At 28.6% G+C, this 19668-nt stretch overlaps 2 protein-coding genes across 9 annotated transcripts in view; one reads left to right on the forward strand and one right to left on the reverse strand.

The window, feature by feature from the left end:
* Window positions 1-19668, forward strand: part of LOC126857561 (peripheral plasma membrane protein CASK) — a 156093-nt gene that overhangs the window by 5914 nt on the left and 130511 nt on the right. For 6 of the 8 annotated variants that reach the window (XM_050607126.1, XM_050607124.1, XM_050607125.1 and 3 more), the window contains exons 2-6: window positions 5944-6056; window positions 7656-7761; window positions 8708-8785; window positions 11695-11870; window positions 15596-15667. In XM_050607126.1, coding sequence (XP_050463083.1) covers window positions 5944-6056; window positions 7656-7761; window positions 8708-8785; window positions 11695-11870; window positions 15596-15667 — 545 coding nt within the window. The remainder of the gene's footprint in view (window positions 1-5943; window positions 6057-7655; window positions 7762-8707; window positions 8786-11694; window positions 11871-15595; window positions 15668-19668) is intronic. The other 2 variants (XM_050607129.1, XM_050607132.1) reach the window with 1 other exon arrangement.
* LOC126857596 (uncharacterized) lies at window positions 411-2085 on the reverse strand. The gene is made up of 3 exons (XM_050607216.1): window positions 1988-2085; window positions 1405-1888; window positions 411-1080 (listed from the first exon to the last, which is right to left on the reverse strand). Exons 1-3 carry the CDS (start codon window positions 2043-2045, stop codon window positions 411-413), a joined length of 1212 nt encoding a protein of 403 aa, XP_050463173.1. The 5' UTR covers window positions 2046-2085.

Consider the following 19668-nt stretch of genomic DNA (forward strand, 5'->3'; position numbering starts at 1 on the left):
TTAAATGCGGATGTTGTTTTCCTGTTATCGACATCTCTGCTCGTATCGAAGATAAAATATATGCTTAGTATGTTCAGTATCATAAGGTGTCGTTACTTCGACTTATAGAGATTTGTATTGCTCATAGATTTATACTAGTCGTATATCATTCTATTATATATATATATATATATATATATATATATATATATATATATATATATATTGTATAATATTACAATGTCGCAGTTCGTTTCCACATCAACAAACTTTCTATATTTATTTATATTATTTTTTAATTTTTTGTATATATATGCTTAATTATTTTAAATATATAATATAAATCTAAAGTCATAAATTTGTCACGATTATAATTACTTTTTCATACTTTTAAAATATGATTAGGTAGAATCAAGTGTGATTAATTTGTGTCACATTAGAATACCAATCACATCGAGCACCGGCACCACGAGCACTGCCTTTTGTAGATCAGCGACGTTGCAGGCATAAGAGATGCCGGCCGTGATATCACGAGGTCTCCAATCCAGCCACTTGATCTTCTCGCTGATATCCGTACAGAGATATATATCGTCTGTAATTGACTTGATGAACGGATCGTTGAGGCCTACAAACGCCGTACCCCGCTTGCTCAATGGATCATAGATGATTTTCCAATAGAACTTGGGTGCGGGCACGATTGCATCCTCGGCATGCAAGTATACGGGTTGCTGTTTGCCACGAATGTCCTCCATGGTCATCTGACCGTGCACCCCCGTATAAACGTCGAGATCCAAACGGCGGCTGGAAGCGAAGCGTCTGATGCTGATCTCCAGTGAATTCCAATTACCACCGTTAAAGGACTGCCACTGAGGCGCAGTATTTAAGTACCAAAAAGTTGTCCGTTGCAGAGCGCCGTAAATGAAATCCGTTTTGGCCACCATATGACCACGGGAGAGGAATTGCACCGACTTTTTCAATCGTTGTTGAGCCAACTCAGTCGAATTCAGAATTTTAGCGAGTGTGTTTAATTGCGTTTCGAACTTATACAGATTGTCTATATTTATGCCAGGATAAAATCTTCCCGCTAAAAATCTGGACGGTCTGAAGCATACAATATCGAATATGAATATCATTTTTTATAGTACTATGAGCAATATACATTTTCTTTCGAGTTATTGTATCATGTCAATATATATTTACATATATGATCAAAATTTTATTATAGAAAAAAGAAGTTATATCAATCATATGTCACAATTTTATATATATAAAATTCTTATCAGGATATTATTTTAATTTAAGTAACGTATTAAATATTGTAACAAAAAATAAATAATTGTTTGATTATTGAAATATTAATAATATAGATATTAATATCATATCTAAAATAGATCAGCGAAATGTTCATCTATTAAAAGATCTTACCTAGGATAGCTTTTTTGATAACTTTCGATCATTTTTGACATCTTGAATTTTGTGTAGTATGTCGTATACGTTTTGTCGTCGCGACATAATTCAATAGTGCGGATGAAAGTGCCGCTTATGTTGAAACCAATTTCGATAGGAGTGTGTCTGTCAAGACAAGATGGCGAGCCCGTGTGCTGGGCATAATGTTCGGGGTGAGATTTACAAACTAAGGATGAGAAATTGTGGCGAGCTTCATTCACGTCAAACACCTTATCCTCTACGCAAATTGCTTTGGCCTCATTACCCCATTTTCTGTTTTTGAGGTAATTTTGTTTGCCTGGACATGCCAAGTAAATGGAGTCGTCTACTAATATACTTAGCGTTCCATTATCGTCATCCGGATACCAAAAGGTCGCATTTTTGGCGATCCGCTTCAAGAGCAACGGTTGAGGCTCCTTAAGATCACCAATTTTATATTTTGTAGAGATCGCACAGTTCGCACCTGAAAATATCATTATAAATATCTGAAATGTATTATTATAAATTGATATTTGCGCGAATGATTTACGTGATGATATTGTGAAATAATTGAATGATTTACCAGCGTTATACGCGATCACCGAAGAAATATACGTGAGAAATGCAATGAGCGCCAACATGTCAGCGTTCGAGTAACCGTACAGTTAAAACCTGTTTCCCTCTCCTTGATCGATTTTACTGATCAGTTATATCTGTCCAATAATCTTCGATGAAATGTTGATTTGATTATCAGTTGTCACGAGATAACATTGTTTACATAAAAAATTCTCTCCATACTTTAGATCAGTTTTATATGAAAAATAATGCATAAATTTGACACATATTCAAATAGATAAATGATAATGAAAAAACACACATATAATATATTTTTTTTAAAGATTTTAACATTTTAACATTGTACTCTTATAAGTATAACTTAGACATAAAAAGATTCTGTTTTTATGAAATTTTTTTTATTCTTTATTAAATTTTTCCTGAGAATAAAATATTTTTACTGATACTTTAAAATAAATTTTTAATGATATTTTAAAACACGTAAAGCTATTAATTTTTTATTAATATTTTTAAATTTTTATTAATCTTTCTATAAAATTGTTTTTATAGGGTTATTAAATCTTTAATTAATGTAAGAAAAAATATTGAAAAATATATTTTATATATATTTCAAACTAATCGAATATTTATTTTAACTTTATATTTGATATTGTACGACAAATATTTGAAATTCTTTCTTTGTTTATTTTTGGCTCTATTATCTATGAGATTAAAAGAATATTTAGTAATCATGCAATAATCAATTAAATTATTCGGCGTTAGTAAATTAGTCGACGTTAGTAAAAAGATGCGATCATGACCGTTTTTTTCTATTGATTTTAAAGTTGTCATAAATTGTTATCAATTTGCTTTCGAATTTTGATGTTTTATGCAAATTTATGTATATATTTCATTCTTTTGCGATTGCAGCTATTATATTGCAGAGGCATATTAAATTGGCTGAGTCAGGAGAATACCTAATTAGATTAATTTGAATATATTCTGATTAGCTAATACATATGCGCATGTGTATATCGACATATTAACAATACATGATATGTTAAGTACATAAAAATATTAAAATAATAATAAAAAATATTTTTTATAATTTTAAATTAAAATAATCTTTTAAGAAGAACTATGTATCATAAATTTAACGAACATTATCCGGTGAAAAATTGATAGAATTAATAGTAAGTCTCATTATATCAAACTTCTCATTTCAAATATGGAGCAATTTATAATGACGATGCATAAAAGAGAGAACGTAATATGTGCACTAGCGCGGTTTTAGTTAAACAGAACCGACGAGAGACAGAAGATAATTGCCATTTATGCACCACATTTCGGCTATCCATTGCATATGTGATCTGTACGTGTCGATAAGAGAAACTGCAGAAATTGCACATGGTATAAAAGTGGCTGAATAATCTGATGGGAGTTGCCGATATAAAAGACGATATTTCAGCAAGTTAAATGAACTTTTGAATATCTCGCGAACACATATCCGTGTGTGTATTATTTATTGAACTTAATTTAATTTTATGGGAAACAATCTTTTTTAATTGTTAATAAACTATATGAACTATAAATTAGATGATCAACAATTTCAATCAGCATCTAATCAACGATATGCTATGTTTAATTTAGTTGTGATTGCGACATACTATCATTTACCTACAATTTTAAATAACTAATTGCCGCTTTGAAAATCAAAATCCTGTATGAGAACTTGCTGGATGGGCGCTTACATCTATAAAGCACTCTAAATATCTTCAACGTAACTTTTGTACCAATTGGGGAGGGCATAGTTCAATTACGACAAATTCGAGATCTAATTTACAACAAAAAGGTTAAATAGAGTGCCATTTGATAATGTGGGAACTTGTTCACTAATGGTTTGTCTTTACTAACGCATGCTTAAAAAAAAAAAAAAAAAAATATTAGCAATTGATACGTCATTTTCATTTGCATTTTTATTATATAGAGAATGTTACAAAAAATAGATAGAATATATACAATATACGTCTAATTTAAAAAATCAAAAAATTTTAGAGGGATATTCTCTTTCAAGAGAAAAATCGGTTTTGAATGTAGGTCGCGATAATGTTTGACCTTTTGCCGAAAGTGACGAGATGTCAATAACTTCTCATAAAAGGTGTATTACGCTGTCAATCGATTTATGAAGATCTTAAGGCACTCAAGAGCTGTCTTGTAACAAAGCTTTTAACAACGAAAAACGGGGATTAGATATATACTAACTCGTTCGTAGATAAACTCTGGCTTATGTATAAGTATATCTGTGTGTTACAGCGAAAGATTTATATAGGCACACTTTAAAGGATTGCATTAAAGAGATAAAAATGTTAAAAATATTTTTAATATTAATTTTTTTTTTTTAAATTATCACCAATAACTTAATATAATAAATAATACTTAATATAAATTTAATTATAATAATAAAATATTTTTTTCAGATAAAAACTTTACAAAATTTTATTATTTAAGAAATTTGGCTATTTTTAAATAGTTTTTGGATTTTTATTATATATTTTGAAAATATACATTTATGTATATCGATAGTTACGTATATACAGAGTTCTCGATATGATGTATATCACTATATGAACCGCAGACACAGATGTTTATCTGCGTGAGATGCTATAGGTATGACATTGTGGGTTTTCACGAATTTCATGAATGCGTGCGTGGTTATCATTCGATGGATAATCGAAACCGTTATCGAGTTTAATTCCTAAGTATAGGTCTGATCGTATGACCTATTCATGTTCCTATATATCACACACATTGTAGAAGCTACTCACAGCGTTTTACACATTATCTTGTATAGAGAACAGAGAGATAATTAAACAGATAATCCTTCCTTTCTCTATATCATTTAGATTTGTAATACTGATATTTAGAAATTTAATTGTTTGTATATGAAAATTAATAATGTAATAATAAGAATGGAAGGATAATAAATTGATTAATCTTATGCAAAACTAACATAATTTATGTATAGATATAATTATATTTTAGCTTTTCTTACAGTTATTGATGCTTTTTTAAGAAATAATTACATTGTTATTAATATTGCTCATTTTATGTACATAAATGAGTAATAAATATTTTGAAATTAAAAATATTTCTTTTTTAGCAAGAAATCTTTATTAAAATTTATATATGCTAGAAATATTATTTTTATATCAGATCATTTGTTTGCCTAAAAATTTTTTTAAATGTTTTATTTTTTTTTTCCAATTTCTAATTCGAGAAGTTTCTAATGCCTTTAACGAACTATGACCTATATTGACATTTCCTTTTTCTACATTTTCTTATATTTAATGTAAAAACTCTTGTGAAATTTACATTTAGATGCATAGTATAGATAGTACATCAAAATTATATGCATGCGTAGGAAAAATGGAGAGTCATAGCGCACACGACATTTAAAAATGGCGTTAGGTCACCGGAAGAACGTGACCTTGGTCTATAAAGTGATGTTAAAGAATTCTCAAGATCCTTTAACACCTTTAACTTCAATATTTGACGTCTTTATAAATTTCAAGAATTTTATTTGTTAATATATTAAAATAAATGATATGTGATCTTTATATTTTATTTCTTGGTAGACTGAAGCTAAATCTTATAAATATAAACGCGCTCCTAAAAGAAGAATAAATATTAATTAAAATATAAATTATGTGAGAAAATAAGTTTTCGATGCAATCCTTTTTAACATGCTAATTATTTACATAAAAATAAAATTTAAAAAAATTTTTTCTTCTCCAATATATAAAATTTATTTATCTTTGTCAATTATTAAATATTAAATATTATGCGATATCTATTGATTATTTCTGTTTATTGATCCGATGCTTTCTATTCGATATGCGAGTTGTCCTAACAACGCGCGTAATTCTTATTCGAGTGATTCCACGAGCGTAATTATTAGTGTTGACGTCTTGTCTATTGTTACAGGGGACCATTCAGCGTCGTTCGGAAGTGCATTCATCGTCATACTGGGCAGATTTTCGCTGTAAAAATAGTCGATGTTGCGAAGTTTACTTCTAGTCCTGGGCTCAGCACTGCAGGTGAGTATAATTAATGGTAAGGAAGACACACCGAACAAGAAACTATTTGAATCTGTTTTTTTTTTTTATTTTGAGTTTTGAACACATACAAATATATTTCATTTTGGTCAAATCTTTTCAAAACTTTAAAATAAAAAAATTGTATTAAACATATATATTTATGTGGTATTAGCAGAACATTTTGTGATTCATATTTTTCACGATTCATTGCTTAAATTTATATATTCTTCGTAGTTTTCTTGAAGAATTTGTTGAGTAATTATGAAATGTTTTTAATATTATGTTTTTATTTTTATATATTATATGATTTTTGAATATTTGGCTAACTAAACAGAAAGATATGTTGATTTATTTTTTAAGGACTATTTTAATTCTTTATTATTTAATCAGATGCATAAAAGAAATGTATATTTTGGACTATTTTATATCCACCATTTTATCAAAATGAGAAAGAATAAGAACAGTTTCTACTATTTCCTCGCAAATACGCTACCATTAATTTCCACTGAATGTTCGAAACAAGATCTATACTTCTTTGTCCGCGTACCTGACAACACGCGTTTCTCCAATGCTGTACGATCGACTAAACGTAGGTTCGAATCATGAAACGATGCGAGAGCTATTGTGCGATTGGAAAGGCGGACTTACACATTTTTCGGTTTAACCCAATATACTAACTAAAATGTCCAAACGATATACGAGAACTATTGTTTCAAAATTGATCTTTTCTAATCAAGCGCATTTTTCTGGCAAGAAAACCAATATATTTAATTTTTATCACATATATACATTATTAGCATATATGAGTAGTTGGTAAATTGAAACACTTTTCAAAAAAATTATCTTAACACACATATATCAGAAATATTTCTTATTATGAAATTTTTGGGATTGTATAAGGATATAATGTTTAATGTTATAAATCTTTGTTTGAAGCTATTGTGATTAGTTTCTTTCTATAATATTCTGATTTATTTACAAAGCGTGCTGAAAAATACAAGAGCTTTCGTAGCTTTGCCTGAGATTGCAGATTCTATTGCAGTTCATTGAAGTTCAATGCAGATACGGCATCTAAATTGACTCTAGTTAAAACGATATGCGAAACAAAGTTTTTATATTCGATCGAGATATTTGAATCAAGATACGAGGTTTCGTTTAACTGAAATCGGCTTAAAATAATCTTTTTTCTTTTTGACTATCTGAATGTCAAGTATTTGTTTTTCCCCTTCAAATATTGCTTTTATCTTTAATTGTTAATTAAAGTTCTTATGAATTTATGCGTTTATAATCAATAATAATATTAATTTAATGCTCGATTAATAATATTATAATATCATATATAATAGTATTATTATTATAAATTGTAATAATGAAATGTGAGGTATTAGTTACATAATATTTACTCTGCAAATAAATTATATTTGCCTTGTAATTATTTCATATGTGTGTTAATAACTTTTTTATATATTTTTTTTAGCGTTTTATTTTTAGATATTTGTCAGGTTTTACGATTACTATACGATATTCCGCAATTACAATTCATGTAACGATTTATGTGTGAAGATCTGCTAGGTTACACCTACATTTTACATGTTTTAGATTTGAAACGAGAAGCTACAATATGCCATATGTTGAAACATCCACATATTGTGGAACTACTGGAAACCTATAGTTCCGAGGGCATGTTATACATGGTATTTGAATAGTAAGTATGAGAACATATTTTACAATTATTTTACAATTAACTTCATTTCACTTACTAGAGAGTACTTTATATAATATATGAATGACAAATACATTTATGCGTATCTATTTATTATTTATTTATTTACTCTATTTAAGCCAGGATAATAAAATAATTTTACAAACTTTATAAGATTAGAGCTGTAAAAAATAGTAATATAGATTATTATAATTATATTTAATTATGAACTTAATGCTAATTTTTTATTCTCTTTTTTTATGACTTTTAAATAAAAAGCATTAATTCTCCTTTTTTATATATCAAGTTTACTATCTTATCTTTTTGGCATAATTATACCTTCAGGCTGGTTAAGTTCTCGATACAAGATGGAAAAGCATCATGCAGTCGTTGAAAATAAAAGACTCAGTAAAATAAATACATGACATGGCTCTATCTTTACTCGGAAGAGGCACGTTTTCCATTTAGTTGTTTACGATCTGTTATAACGTTCTACTATAATTTACTATAATTGGATACACATATCCGAGATACTCTTGAAATAATCCACGATATCGGATAAGATATAGCTATGGTTTTTAATAGACTCGATGCTCAAGGCGTTTTTATGATACTATTTAAATATATGACATTCATTTGCACCTCATTAGTTTCTTTAATGAGATGATTTTCTTTTGTTGTAAAAAATTTTAATAATCATTTTGCTATTGTTGATATACGATTGTAATATATCGTTATATAATATATATTTATGTTGATAATGTTTCAGAAATTAGAAATGAATATGTACTATCAATTTTGTACTATCAAACATTAATTAAATTATTAATATAATATATAATAAATGAATAATAATAAAAGTAAGGAAAAAAGAAAAATACAAAATTTAAAGATCTTTTCACTATATCGCGCATTACCATTCTTATTTTAATATTCCGGCTTTTTTCAGTATGGATGGCTCTGATTTATGCTTCGAAGTGGTGAGACGAGCAACTGCTGGATTCGTATACAGCGAAGCAGTTGCTAGGTAAAAAAATTCATATCTATCATATCTATCATCATTCATATCTATAATCATTCGTACATATACCCGAGCACATCGCGACATCGTGAATCCACTACACAGACACTGACTAATAAAATTAGCATCGGTTATTTTGAACGTAATATGATGTATAGTAACAGATCTGGTCTTAAACAGTACTGTGATAAATTTTAATTATATATTTTTTATAATTTATTATGTTTTTTTAAAACACAAAAAGATTATTTAAGAAAGTCTACACATATATAAATTAGCAAAGAATTACAATATTATTCTTAATAAATCATTTGTATATGTGGTTATATATTAAAAGTTATTTTAATTTATTTACTAATTGTGCATCTTGGCAAGAGAAATTTGATAAATTAATTGCTCTGTCTCTCTGAGTTGCTTGGAGCTTGTAATGAAACGTGATTATCGTCTATATATTACATCTTGATATAATGCAAACCCAGATTCTCTGTCGACAAAGTCTCCCTAGCGCGTAATAAATCCCTGTCTCGATAAATCCTTGACTGCGATCCATTAGGTTTGCTATACTCATTTATGTCACGCTTGAACTAGTACAAGTCTTCACCTCGGAAGGATTCTATTAAATGTGCCACAAATATTGTATTATATCATTTATGCTACGGAGAAGAGAATTATTAGCCAATGTATGATTAGAATATAACTAGTGTGTTTAAAATAATATAATTTAAAAAATAATGTCTGAATAAATAGATTTTATTTTCTCATTATCTCATTATTAAAAATAGATTTAGAATGTATTTAGAATATAAAAATAGAATCGGAGTATATAAATTGCAAACATACATCTTTAAATATATTTAAACTAAAAATAGATGTATATTCTCCGGAATCAAACAACAAATTTTTTGAAATCTTAAATTTTTGTCTTGAAATTTGTTCTCGAATCTTATAATCTATGTCTAAATATCAACGATATTTCATCGCTAATATCATATGCCAAATGTACGAACATTATATATTCACTACATATTCACGTAGCATACAAAATGCTTAAAAAATTGTATCAATTTGTCATGTTTTTATTGTATCAATCAAAGTCTACTTTGATACAATAAAAGCATGACAAATATATACTAAAAGAACTGCATTATTTTTGTTTATATATGTATTTTTAATATTTGTATCGTCGCCTATCTATATATATTGTATCATCGATATCTTGTTTTTATTAGAGACTGCATTTCTTTTTTGTATATTATAAAAACTACATAAAAATGTCAAAAGTCAGCTGGCAAGAATTTCATACTACATATACATGTGCATGAAAACTGTTATTTCTAAATGCATTTGCTAACAAAAAGAAATCATGTTAATATTTAAATTGAAATTATTATGGTTCGGCACATTCATACAACCAGGGTTGCAAATAATTAAATCAAGTCTTAATCTAATTCACGAGTAAATCATAAATCAATTTTTAATTATTAATTACATACACTTTAATTCATAATTCAAATTTGATTTGTGAATCACATTAATCGATAGATCGATGTATCGATATATCGAAATTCAAATTTTTTACATTTGAATTTTTGAAAATTTAATCAAATCAAATTTTTGAAATTTGACTTTTCGATATATCGATCGATATTCGATCTATAAAATTCAAATTTCATAAATTTGAATTTGATAGATGGATAGATACAATAATTAAATATGTTATTATAGTTTACTTTAGTTTCAATTCACAAATTAATATTGATTTGTGAAATACAGTCTTTAAATCACAAATCAAAATTGATTTAGACAGATTTTAAATGTTAAATCAAAATTGATTTGTGAATTATACCGACTTTAAAAATCACGAATAAAATTTTAATTATGAATGAGAGCTTGTGTAATTCACTAATCAAATTTGAATTATGACTTAAAGTTTATAATTAAAGTTTAGTAATTAATAATTAAAAATTGCTTTATGATTTATTAATTTTTTAATTATCAGTTTCACAACTCTGCATACAACACAAAAAGGCTTAGGTTTTCTATAAAACGTCGAAAATTTTTATAGAAAAACCAACAAATATAAAAATCGACATTTTATAAAAGACTTGTATAAAATTTAATCTTTTTTGTGTATATGTATAGACACAATATGACATAGTAAAATATTTTGCTAGTGAATTAATAATAACATGATATTCGGCCTTGGCAATGTAAACATTGGCGCGCTATTATTTACGCACCCGATTCTGTTTTTGTTATTCGCGCGACGACACTCGAGCAGGAAAGTAATCGTGTGAGACGCTCCGAATTTCTTCTCTGAACACGATCGCAATCAGTATCGAGAAATTAACAGAATATATATATATATATATTCTATTAAATTGTTAATTACATTATAATAATAAATATAATAATTTTAATAATAATAAAAATTTCTTGATACTGGTTGCGATATATATATATATATATATATATATATATATATATATATATAGAATTATTCTATATAATAATTTGGAGATATATATACACAATTAAATGACATTGTTAATAAATTTTTATTATTTTTTTTATTATTAATTATACTTTTGGATTTGTATTATTGTCCTATTATTGTTCATTAAATTTTTTTCTCTTTTAAATTTTCTTTTCATTGTCAAATAGAAGCGTTAAAGTTTCGAGGATTTTGTGGTATAAAATCATTACACGACGTAACGAGGCTTTATTATATAATATTATACAATATTATATAGTACTTTAATCGCTCTACTTAAATTCTTGGCAAAAAACTTGCTTTTTGTGTCTCCAAAATGTTTGTATTTCGTACTGCTTTCATGATAGTGAAAGCATACTCTTGATGTGCTAGTGCAAGATGCAAGCGCTGGTACCTAAGAAAACTGCACTTTCTTTTACAGTCACTACATGCGACAGATCCTTGAAGCATTGCGTTACTGCCACGAGAATGACATTATTCATCGCGACCTGAAGCCGCAGTGCGCTCTTCTAGCTGGCAAGGAAAATTCCGCCCCGGTGAAGCTGCGCGGCTTTGGCGTCGCTGTGCAACTCCCGACCTCGCAGTCCAATGGCGTTGGTACGTTCATACCTTCTTCTAATTCATTTATGTTTTTTTTTGTCGCGATCTATTTTAAATAGCATTTGACGTGACATAGAGATTCACTTAGAGAATGCCGCACAACGTCAGCTCTAAGATGGTCGATCGCGCTATTATTAACAATATTCTCCAACTCAGCAGTTCTATGCACAATCATTATTATGAAAATAACTTTATACGGTTAAATTGAGTGGCGTAGACTCAACAATTATTAAATATGATATATATACATATATAAATTTATTAGTATATATGTATATATTTATATAATTTAGTGAAATTGAAAGATACAACAAATTTAGAAAATTTAGACGTAGAAACAAAATTTTAATGGAAATTAATTACGAAAAAAATTATAATTTAATATTAACATAGGAAATGTGAACAAGAAGCTATTACAGCACAATTTTGACAAAAAGAAACTGTTATAAACTTCTAATATTATAAATTTAAAAATTTAAAAATAATATAAATTTTTTTTATCTTATTTTAATCTTTATTTTTTTTCTATCTGTATATTAGTTATTACACTTTAATCGGACTGGAAAAGTTGTTAAAGTTATTGATTCTATTTTTTTCTATTTCTAAGCAAATATCAAATCTGTTTCTTACATTGAATGCAACTGTGACAATTAGCGAGTTTAGACAGAACAGTTTAAATGAGAATATTTTATATTATATTGAGAGACGAATGTGGGGGTGGGGAGAAAGGAGAGAAAAAGAGAGAGACAGAGGAAGAGAATGAAAAAGAGATAAATAAAATTTGCTTATTAATTAAAATATAACATAAGAAATATTATTATTGTTTATTAACTGAGGAAAATATACAATATATTTCTATAAAAGTAAGTACAGTTGATTTTGTGCTTATTCATTTAAAATAATCTGTTTATTTGTTTGAAATACATCGCTAAATAAATGTTTTTTTATGAATGTGATTTAAGATTTAACAATCTTCAATATTTCAAGTAAGACATTGGCATGAGATGTATCGATTAAAACGTGATAACGAAAAACATTACTTAAACTCTGAAGTATAATTGTCAAAGTGTAAAAGAGAGTTTATTCAAAAGGCTATGCAAATTCTTGAATCACTTCGTATCTTCTTCTATTCTGTGGTATAATTCACAAGAGCTGATGTCGTGCTGCTTTTAGCACGACAGCATTAAGATTAATAAACTTTTTATAATATTTTTAAGTGGAGTCGGCGCTAGGAGACGCGAAAATAGAACAAAAGTTATATTATTATAAACAATACAAAAAGAATGTAAATATTTTTTTTCTGTAATTAATAGCTTTCGTAAATAGAAACATAAAAATTTTTATATTGTTATCTTTTATAACAGAGCAAGATGTTATTTAACGGAAAAATCTATAAATATCACAAATGCATTTAAATTCTATTGAAATTGTGATATTTAATACGAAAAAATAGATGGATTTAAAGAAAAGATTTATCTAAAGTTCATCGTAAATACTGACGCCGACACCATTTTTTATGTTAAGTAAAGTAACGCTAATATTACATATATATTTTTAAGTATACTTATATACACACACTTTTAATCTGACCGCATTTGGAAGGTATTATTCAATGCGTATATGCCTATTTATAAGGCTATTTACTCGTAATATGTACGGAAAACATATTTATATTTTCATTAGATTATATATCAATTTTACTTTAATTACTTTCTCTCCTCTCTCTTTCTTTTTCTTTCTCTCTGTTGATATTTAGTTACATTCATTGTGACAATTATTTTAATGAATGTCATTTAGTTGCACGGTCTTCTTTTCCCATATGACACTAAAAAAGAATGAGGATAAAATATTCAGTGATAAAAAGCGACTGAGCATGTCTTTAGGGATACAGAGATTATTGCCGAGGGTGTATGCCGACGCGTTTGTAGATAAAGGTGATTAGGTTCTCACAGAATAAATTATGTCTTGTGTCTCCTGAGAAAATTTTTTCCTACATGTTATCACTATCGATGGAGATAATATAACCCTCATAATGTCAGAACGCTAATAATGTTAAGAAATGAAGACAAAAAATTTTATCAAAAGCGCATTGAATATTGCCTCTTCAGAATTTGTAATTCAAATTTTTTTTTTTTTTATTTTTTTTTTAACGACGATACAATGTTCCTGGCTCCTATAAAACGTCACTTCAAAGACACTCGTTGTTTTTATATAGTTTTTTTTTTTTTTTTTCTTGAATGCCCTACTCTGCGATTATTGGCTGGCTTGGTCGATGATTGGCAAATCACATTCAAAAAATTTCTCAATGTTCGATGTGCAGAATGCAACGGCTTTTATCGGATTTCTTCCCTATGACAATCATGATGCTCTCTTTTCTGATCAGCCGCAATCGATTGATGTCTATGCATTTTTTTTTTTTATAATCTTTCACTGCTTCAATATCGCATGGTCCCATAATAAGTAGATGCTCTTATTATTAGCAATACTCGTAGATACTGTTTCATAGATTGCTATATATCTTGGACTAATTTTAAATTTTCTTTGCGTGAGCAGCGCGCAATCGTATTGTTATTATGCATTTTCAAGAAATTTATCTCTCTTATATATAGCCATGCGATATTAAAGTGTCTTTAATTTTAAAGCAAATTTTTTTTCTATATTTCATATAATTACGTATATTTCATATAATAATCTTTTGTATTTTAATATTGGTAATTATGTTATTGATCTTAGTACGACGATAGCATCGCGTTAAACCCCATCGCCGTTAAGAGCTGTTGATAGAACGCACGTTATCGGTCTCGAGAGACCTTTCACTACATAAAACTTCCATTTTCATTTTATTTGTTTTATATGATTAATATTTAATGGAGACTAAAGTGAAAGATAGAAATGCATCAACAATCGTTATCAAAAAGTTAAATAATATAAGATGAATGAATGAGTAATAGTGTACACAATGATAAAATTATGATAACGTTCTCACTCGTATAAAGTAAATTTTTAAATTACATTAAGGTGTGCGTTGCCATGAAAAGAATACGATAATAATTGCAAATTCAATGACTCTAAATATATACACTTTTTTATGACAAAAATAGAAAGTTTTTGCCAATTAAAAAGTAAAATCAAAAAGTATGAAAGGAATAGGAATTTTGTTATAGTTAAATTATTATAGTTCAATGTCTTCTGCTAAAATATTACGTTATTATACTCATTGTCAGTCAAATATAAATCTCCTTTATCTTAACATGACTATCACTTCTGATTTCTTCAGTTGAAAATTAATTTGGCATTTTAAACGTAGACTGACGTTCTAAATATAGACCAGACATCGACTGGGAAACCGTAAATTGGGACGTGCAATTTTTTACATATAAATTTCGCAAACGAATCAGCTTTTCGCTGTCGGAATTACAAATGACTTTTAGATTGATAAAAAGTTTCCGGTAGCACGATTAGATTACATTGCCGTGCGATGTTTCTTTTAATGCTTATTTCTCGGAAAATTAATATTTCCCCCCTGATTTTTTATATGCGTAAGACATCAGTAAAATTCGTGCTTGACATTCTTTTCTCAGAGAATGACAAAAAAGTACGTATCAATGGGTTTTTCATTTTAAACGTTTTTCCGTGGATTGAATTAGGCAGTAACAGGCGCGAGGAAAGCGCTTCGTCTGATTACACATTGATAACTTGAAATTTGATTTGGATGAATACAGCATGTTACACGACCGAGTATCGGCAGTGTCTGAGCCCAAAGGGGCAGCTCTACTTGAAGGCCGACAGCGAGGGTAAGCCTGATCTAACCTTTAATTATTACTTCCGCAGGAGCCTTGTCACCTCACGCCATATATATATATCACACACACACACACTTATCCACAAATATTGTATCATGCTACACATTATTAATCTCATTCCTGTATTTATATATCACCACTACATCACTATATTCTAGAAGCTGCCACTGCTTGCTTGCTCGCTTTACGCGTTTCACTTTTTTACTTGGCTAATTCATTAACATATACATAGGATTTATAATATATTAATATATATATATATCTTCTCGGATGTATATAGTTTTAAATTTATTAAAGAATTTTCGCGGACTATATGCAATATTTGTTATTAGATATCAGATATTGGCTTAGAAATAATTCTTTAATAATATATGTATATATATCCGCAGGATTAATTGCGATTTCATATCTATTATCTCTTATTAGTTAATAATAATTCTGCGCTGAAAAACAGTAATTGTGTGTTCATATTAATATTACAGTCCTATTTTTAAGGATTATTATTGAGAATTTATTCTGCAGCATATATTTTTTATATTAGGATAATTAGATTTTTATGGAATTAAATAATTGATTAACTGATAATCTCTAAAATGTTGCATTAGAAAAAATTTAGTCTTTATTCAAACAAACTTTATATGCTAAAAGGATTATACGGAGATTATTTGATCTAATATACATATATATATATATACCGTACCATACAAATAAACTCATACAGACTCATCGCGGAGGCCACAAGCTCAACATCTTACATACCAATAGACGCACACATACCACTAGAGAATCGAGTCGAGAGTCAATCAATAAGTGAGCCGGTCAATCTCTCGCACTTTGATCTACTCGAATTCGATTCTTTGATAAAAAGCAACAAACCACTCAACAGCCACAGGTCTGTCTTCCTCTACGGATAACGGCGTTGACGATAAAAGAGCATTTTATCGTCCGTGAAAATAAGTCGCGCATGGCGCGAAATTATCGTGACGATAAAAATCCTTCTCCTTTCTCTCTGTGTTCTTTTGATAGGCCTGATCTCCCCGAGCTGCAATTTTCCTTTTGAGGATCTGACCGACGCCGAGGATTCGCTAGTGAGCGACACGGAGGACAATATCGGTATCCATATACCTAACACATCTACATAACTTATGATTTACCACAATCGGGGGTAGAAACGAGAAAGTATTGTATCTTCTTAAAAGGACTTATCTCTCTTTTCGCATCCTTGAATGATAGTGCCCGGCTTTTTATATAACTGAGATCGTAAAGTATTATTGAAAGTTTCTATCAACGACAAGGCCAGACATGTACAGGATGTTCCATATAACATACCTTGCTCGCAAGTATTTTGAATAATTGGGGATAAAAAAAAATAATATAAAAAAACGTTTTTGATAAAAATCTCGGGTGTTATACATTAAATTACAACATATTTTCTAAATGTGATTTTGTTTTTAGTCATAATATTTTTTACTACCGTTGACATTTGCGATGGAATTATTTGATGTGGAATATCCTGTATATATATAGGAAAGAAAAGATTCACGAGGGTAAGTTCGAGTCTGGCAAAACAGCGGTAGTATATCTCAGCAGGAAATGATATCGAGTTTATTTTCGCGGAGCATGCACACGAATGCGTAGCAATCTGTGATTATCGAACGATCGATCATTCTCGTTTTGGGATTACTCTGATTTGAGGCATAGTTCTACCCCCCCACGTGTGGTATAGTTATGTTAGTTTGAGAATGTCTAGTGTCTGTATAGACACTCGACCTACGTGCGATAGCGTATTCCTGTGATATCGTTGTGCAGGTCGCGTAGTAACAGATATTCGTTGTGCCATTCGAGAGGAAGCGAGTGACAAAGACTCCCTCCTCTTTTCTCTATTTCCACCCCTTCCGTCGTCCGCGTGTCTGATTTTTTAACGCGCGAATGACACAAGCTCTGCTTCATCGTTGTAGGATTGGGATAAATTTCTGACAGAATTGAAGGGTTCGTTACGAGACCTGTCGTTACATTATTTTATTTCATCAACATTGAACGAAAAATAGCTTGTACGTCTTCATATCGAGTTTCGCTTTTTTGACTTATCAGATTTTTAATAAAAGGTATCTAACAAGTTTGTTAAAGATTCATTTTTTTGTCATTTCCAATTTCTCTGGATTTACCGAAGATTAAAAATCATTATTTTGATTAATTTAATCTTTAGTATTGAATTTCAAGTTAGTATTATTTTAAAAGAAGAAAAAAATAAAATGTTGAGAATAAAAATGAACATGGGCATGTTATTCACAATAATCAAATTTGTTCAATTTTTCAAATTAAGTTTTCTTTGTGGCTAATTTATCCATAATGCATTTAAATTAAATTACTTGAATTTATTGGATTCACAATGTGAATACAATGAATATACATTTTAAATAGTGGCCCAATTATTTTAAATAACTATACATTCATATGTATATGTATGTATTCATATGTATATCTAAAAAAGAGAATATAAATTTTAAAAAGAAATAGCGTGTATTTCAATAAAAACAATAGAGATAACAAAATATAAATATTCGTGTTATTTTTATTTTATTTTACAATATATATATATATAAAATTATACGATTCTTTATGGATAACATAGTACTAAAGATTTATACTAAGATATAAAATATTTATTAATATTATATAATGAATATAAATGTTGAATATTATAACTATGAATTATAACTTCTGTTGTCTTAATTTCGACATAATTCTTTTTGCATTTGTAATAATAATTTTTTTGATTACGCGTAATAAACCCTTCAAATCGGTTTACCTTTCTTTGAATTTGGTTACGTGGACGAATTGCCCGCATAATTTGGGCTTGTCTATGTCGTTATTGTTCGTAGCGGTAGACTAGCCTGTGTATTTATGTGTGTGTCTGTCTATTTGTATGCCGCTTTGTGTTTGTCTTTCATCACTTATCAATGACAAATTGAAACTAGTCGCCGCGTCGGAGAGAGAGGCAAGAGTATTTTGTTGCGAGTGTCTATGAAATGTATTTACATCGAGAAAGACAAACGCGATGGAATCCAAACAGTGTTTTCATCGAACATCGCGTGTTAAAATAAATCAGGGTATTCAGATATATACGAATCTTAATTATTATAAAATATATTTGGAATGGCTATTGGGCAATTACTTAAAAATAATATTATATAAAAATTAATTAATTTTGCCGCAAAATTATGATGCATAACACTTTGCATGATTTTAAATGCATATTTTATGCAATTATGCTTTGTACCATTGCGACACAAGAATAAATTCTAACGAAAATGTCACGTCAATTTCTTAATGAAGAATTTTTTACGTTATGAATAACATCGTCTTAATGATCTCTTTTTTCATGAAACTCGATAATCTGGAATGACAAGTGTGCAATGTTACCGCATATTTATTACGTATCACGTATCTAATGAAACAAGATACTTTATCCGCAATGTTGCACAAAAACCTTCGTTTTTTAAATTAAAGATAAAGCTCAGAGACACATTAATATTAATTCAATAACATCAAATCAGTAACATTTTATGACATTAAGTATAATTTGATTCTGGACTTTATTTAATAAAAAGACGAGACATATGTAGCTATAATAATATAAGTGTAAGATGACAATTCGATAATTTAACTTTTAATTTAAACTAGAGGAAGGGGGAAGGAGTTGAATTGCATTGACGGAAACAAGGTGTTAATATAAGAAATTTGAGTTTTTTCAACAAATAAAATGTTACTTCAATTTCTATTTTTATGTATATTATTACAACATTTACGCAATTAATATTTTCAATTCGACAATTTGTTTTAATAAATTGCGCATATATTTATATGTTAGTATGTTTTACTTTTCCGCATATAACAGAAATTTTCTAGGCCACTCTCGTGCATCATTCTGTATACACATATAAAATATACTTGGTGGGTAAAATGCATACCGTATTATTAACTCGTCGCTT

This window comes from Cataglyphis hispanica, chromosome 22 (assembly GCF_021464435.1).
Source record: "Cataglyphis hispanica isolate Lineage 1 chromosome 22, ULB_Chis1_1.0, whole genome shotgun sequence".
NCBI lineage: Eukaryota > Metazoa > Arthropoda > Insecta > Hymenoptera > Formicidae > Cataglyphis > Cataglyphis hispanica.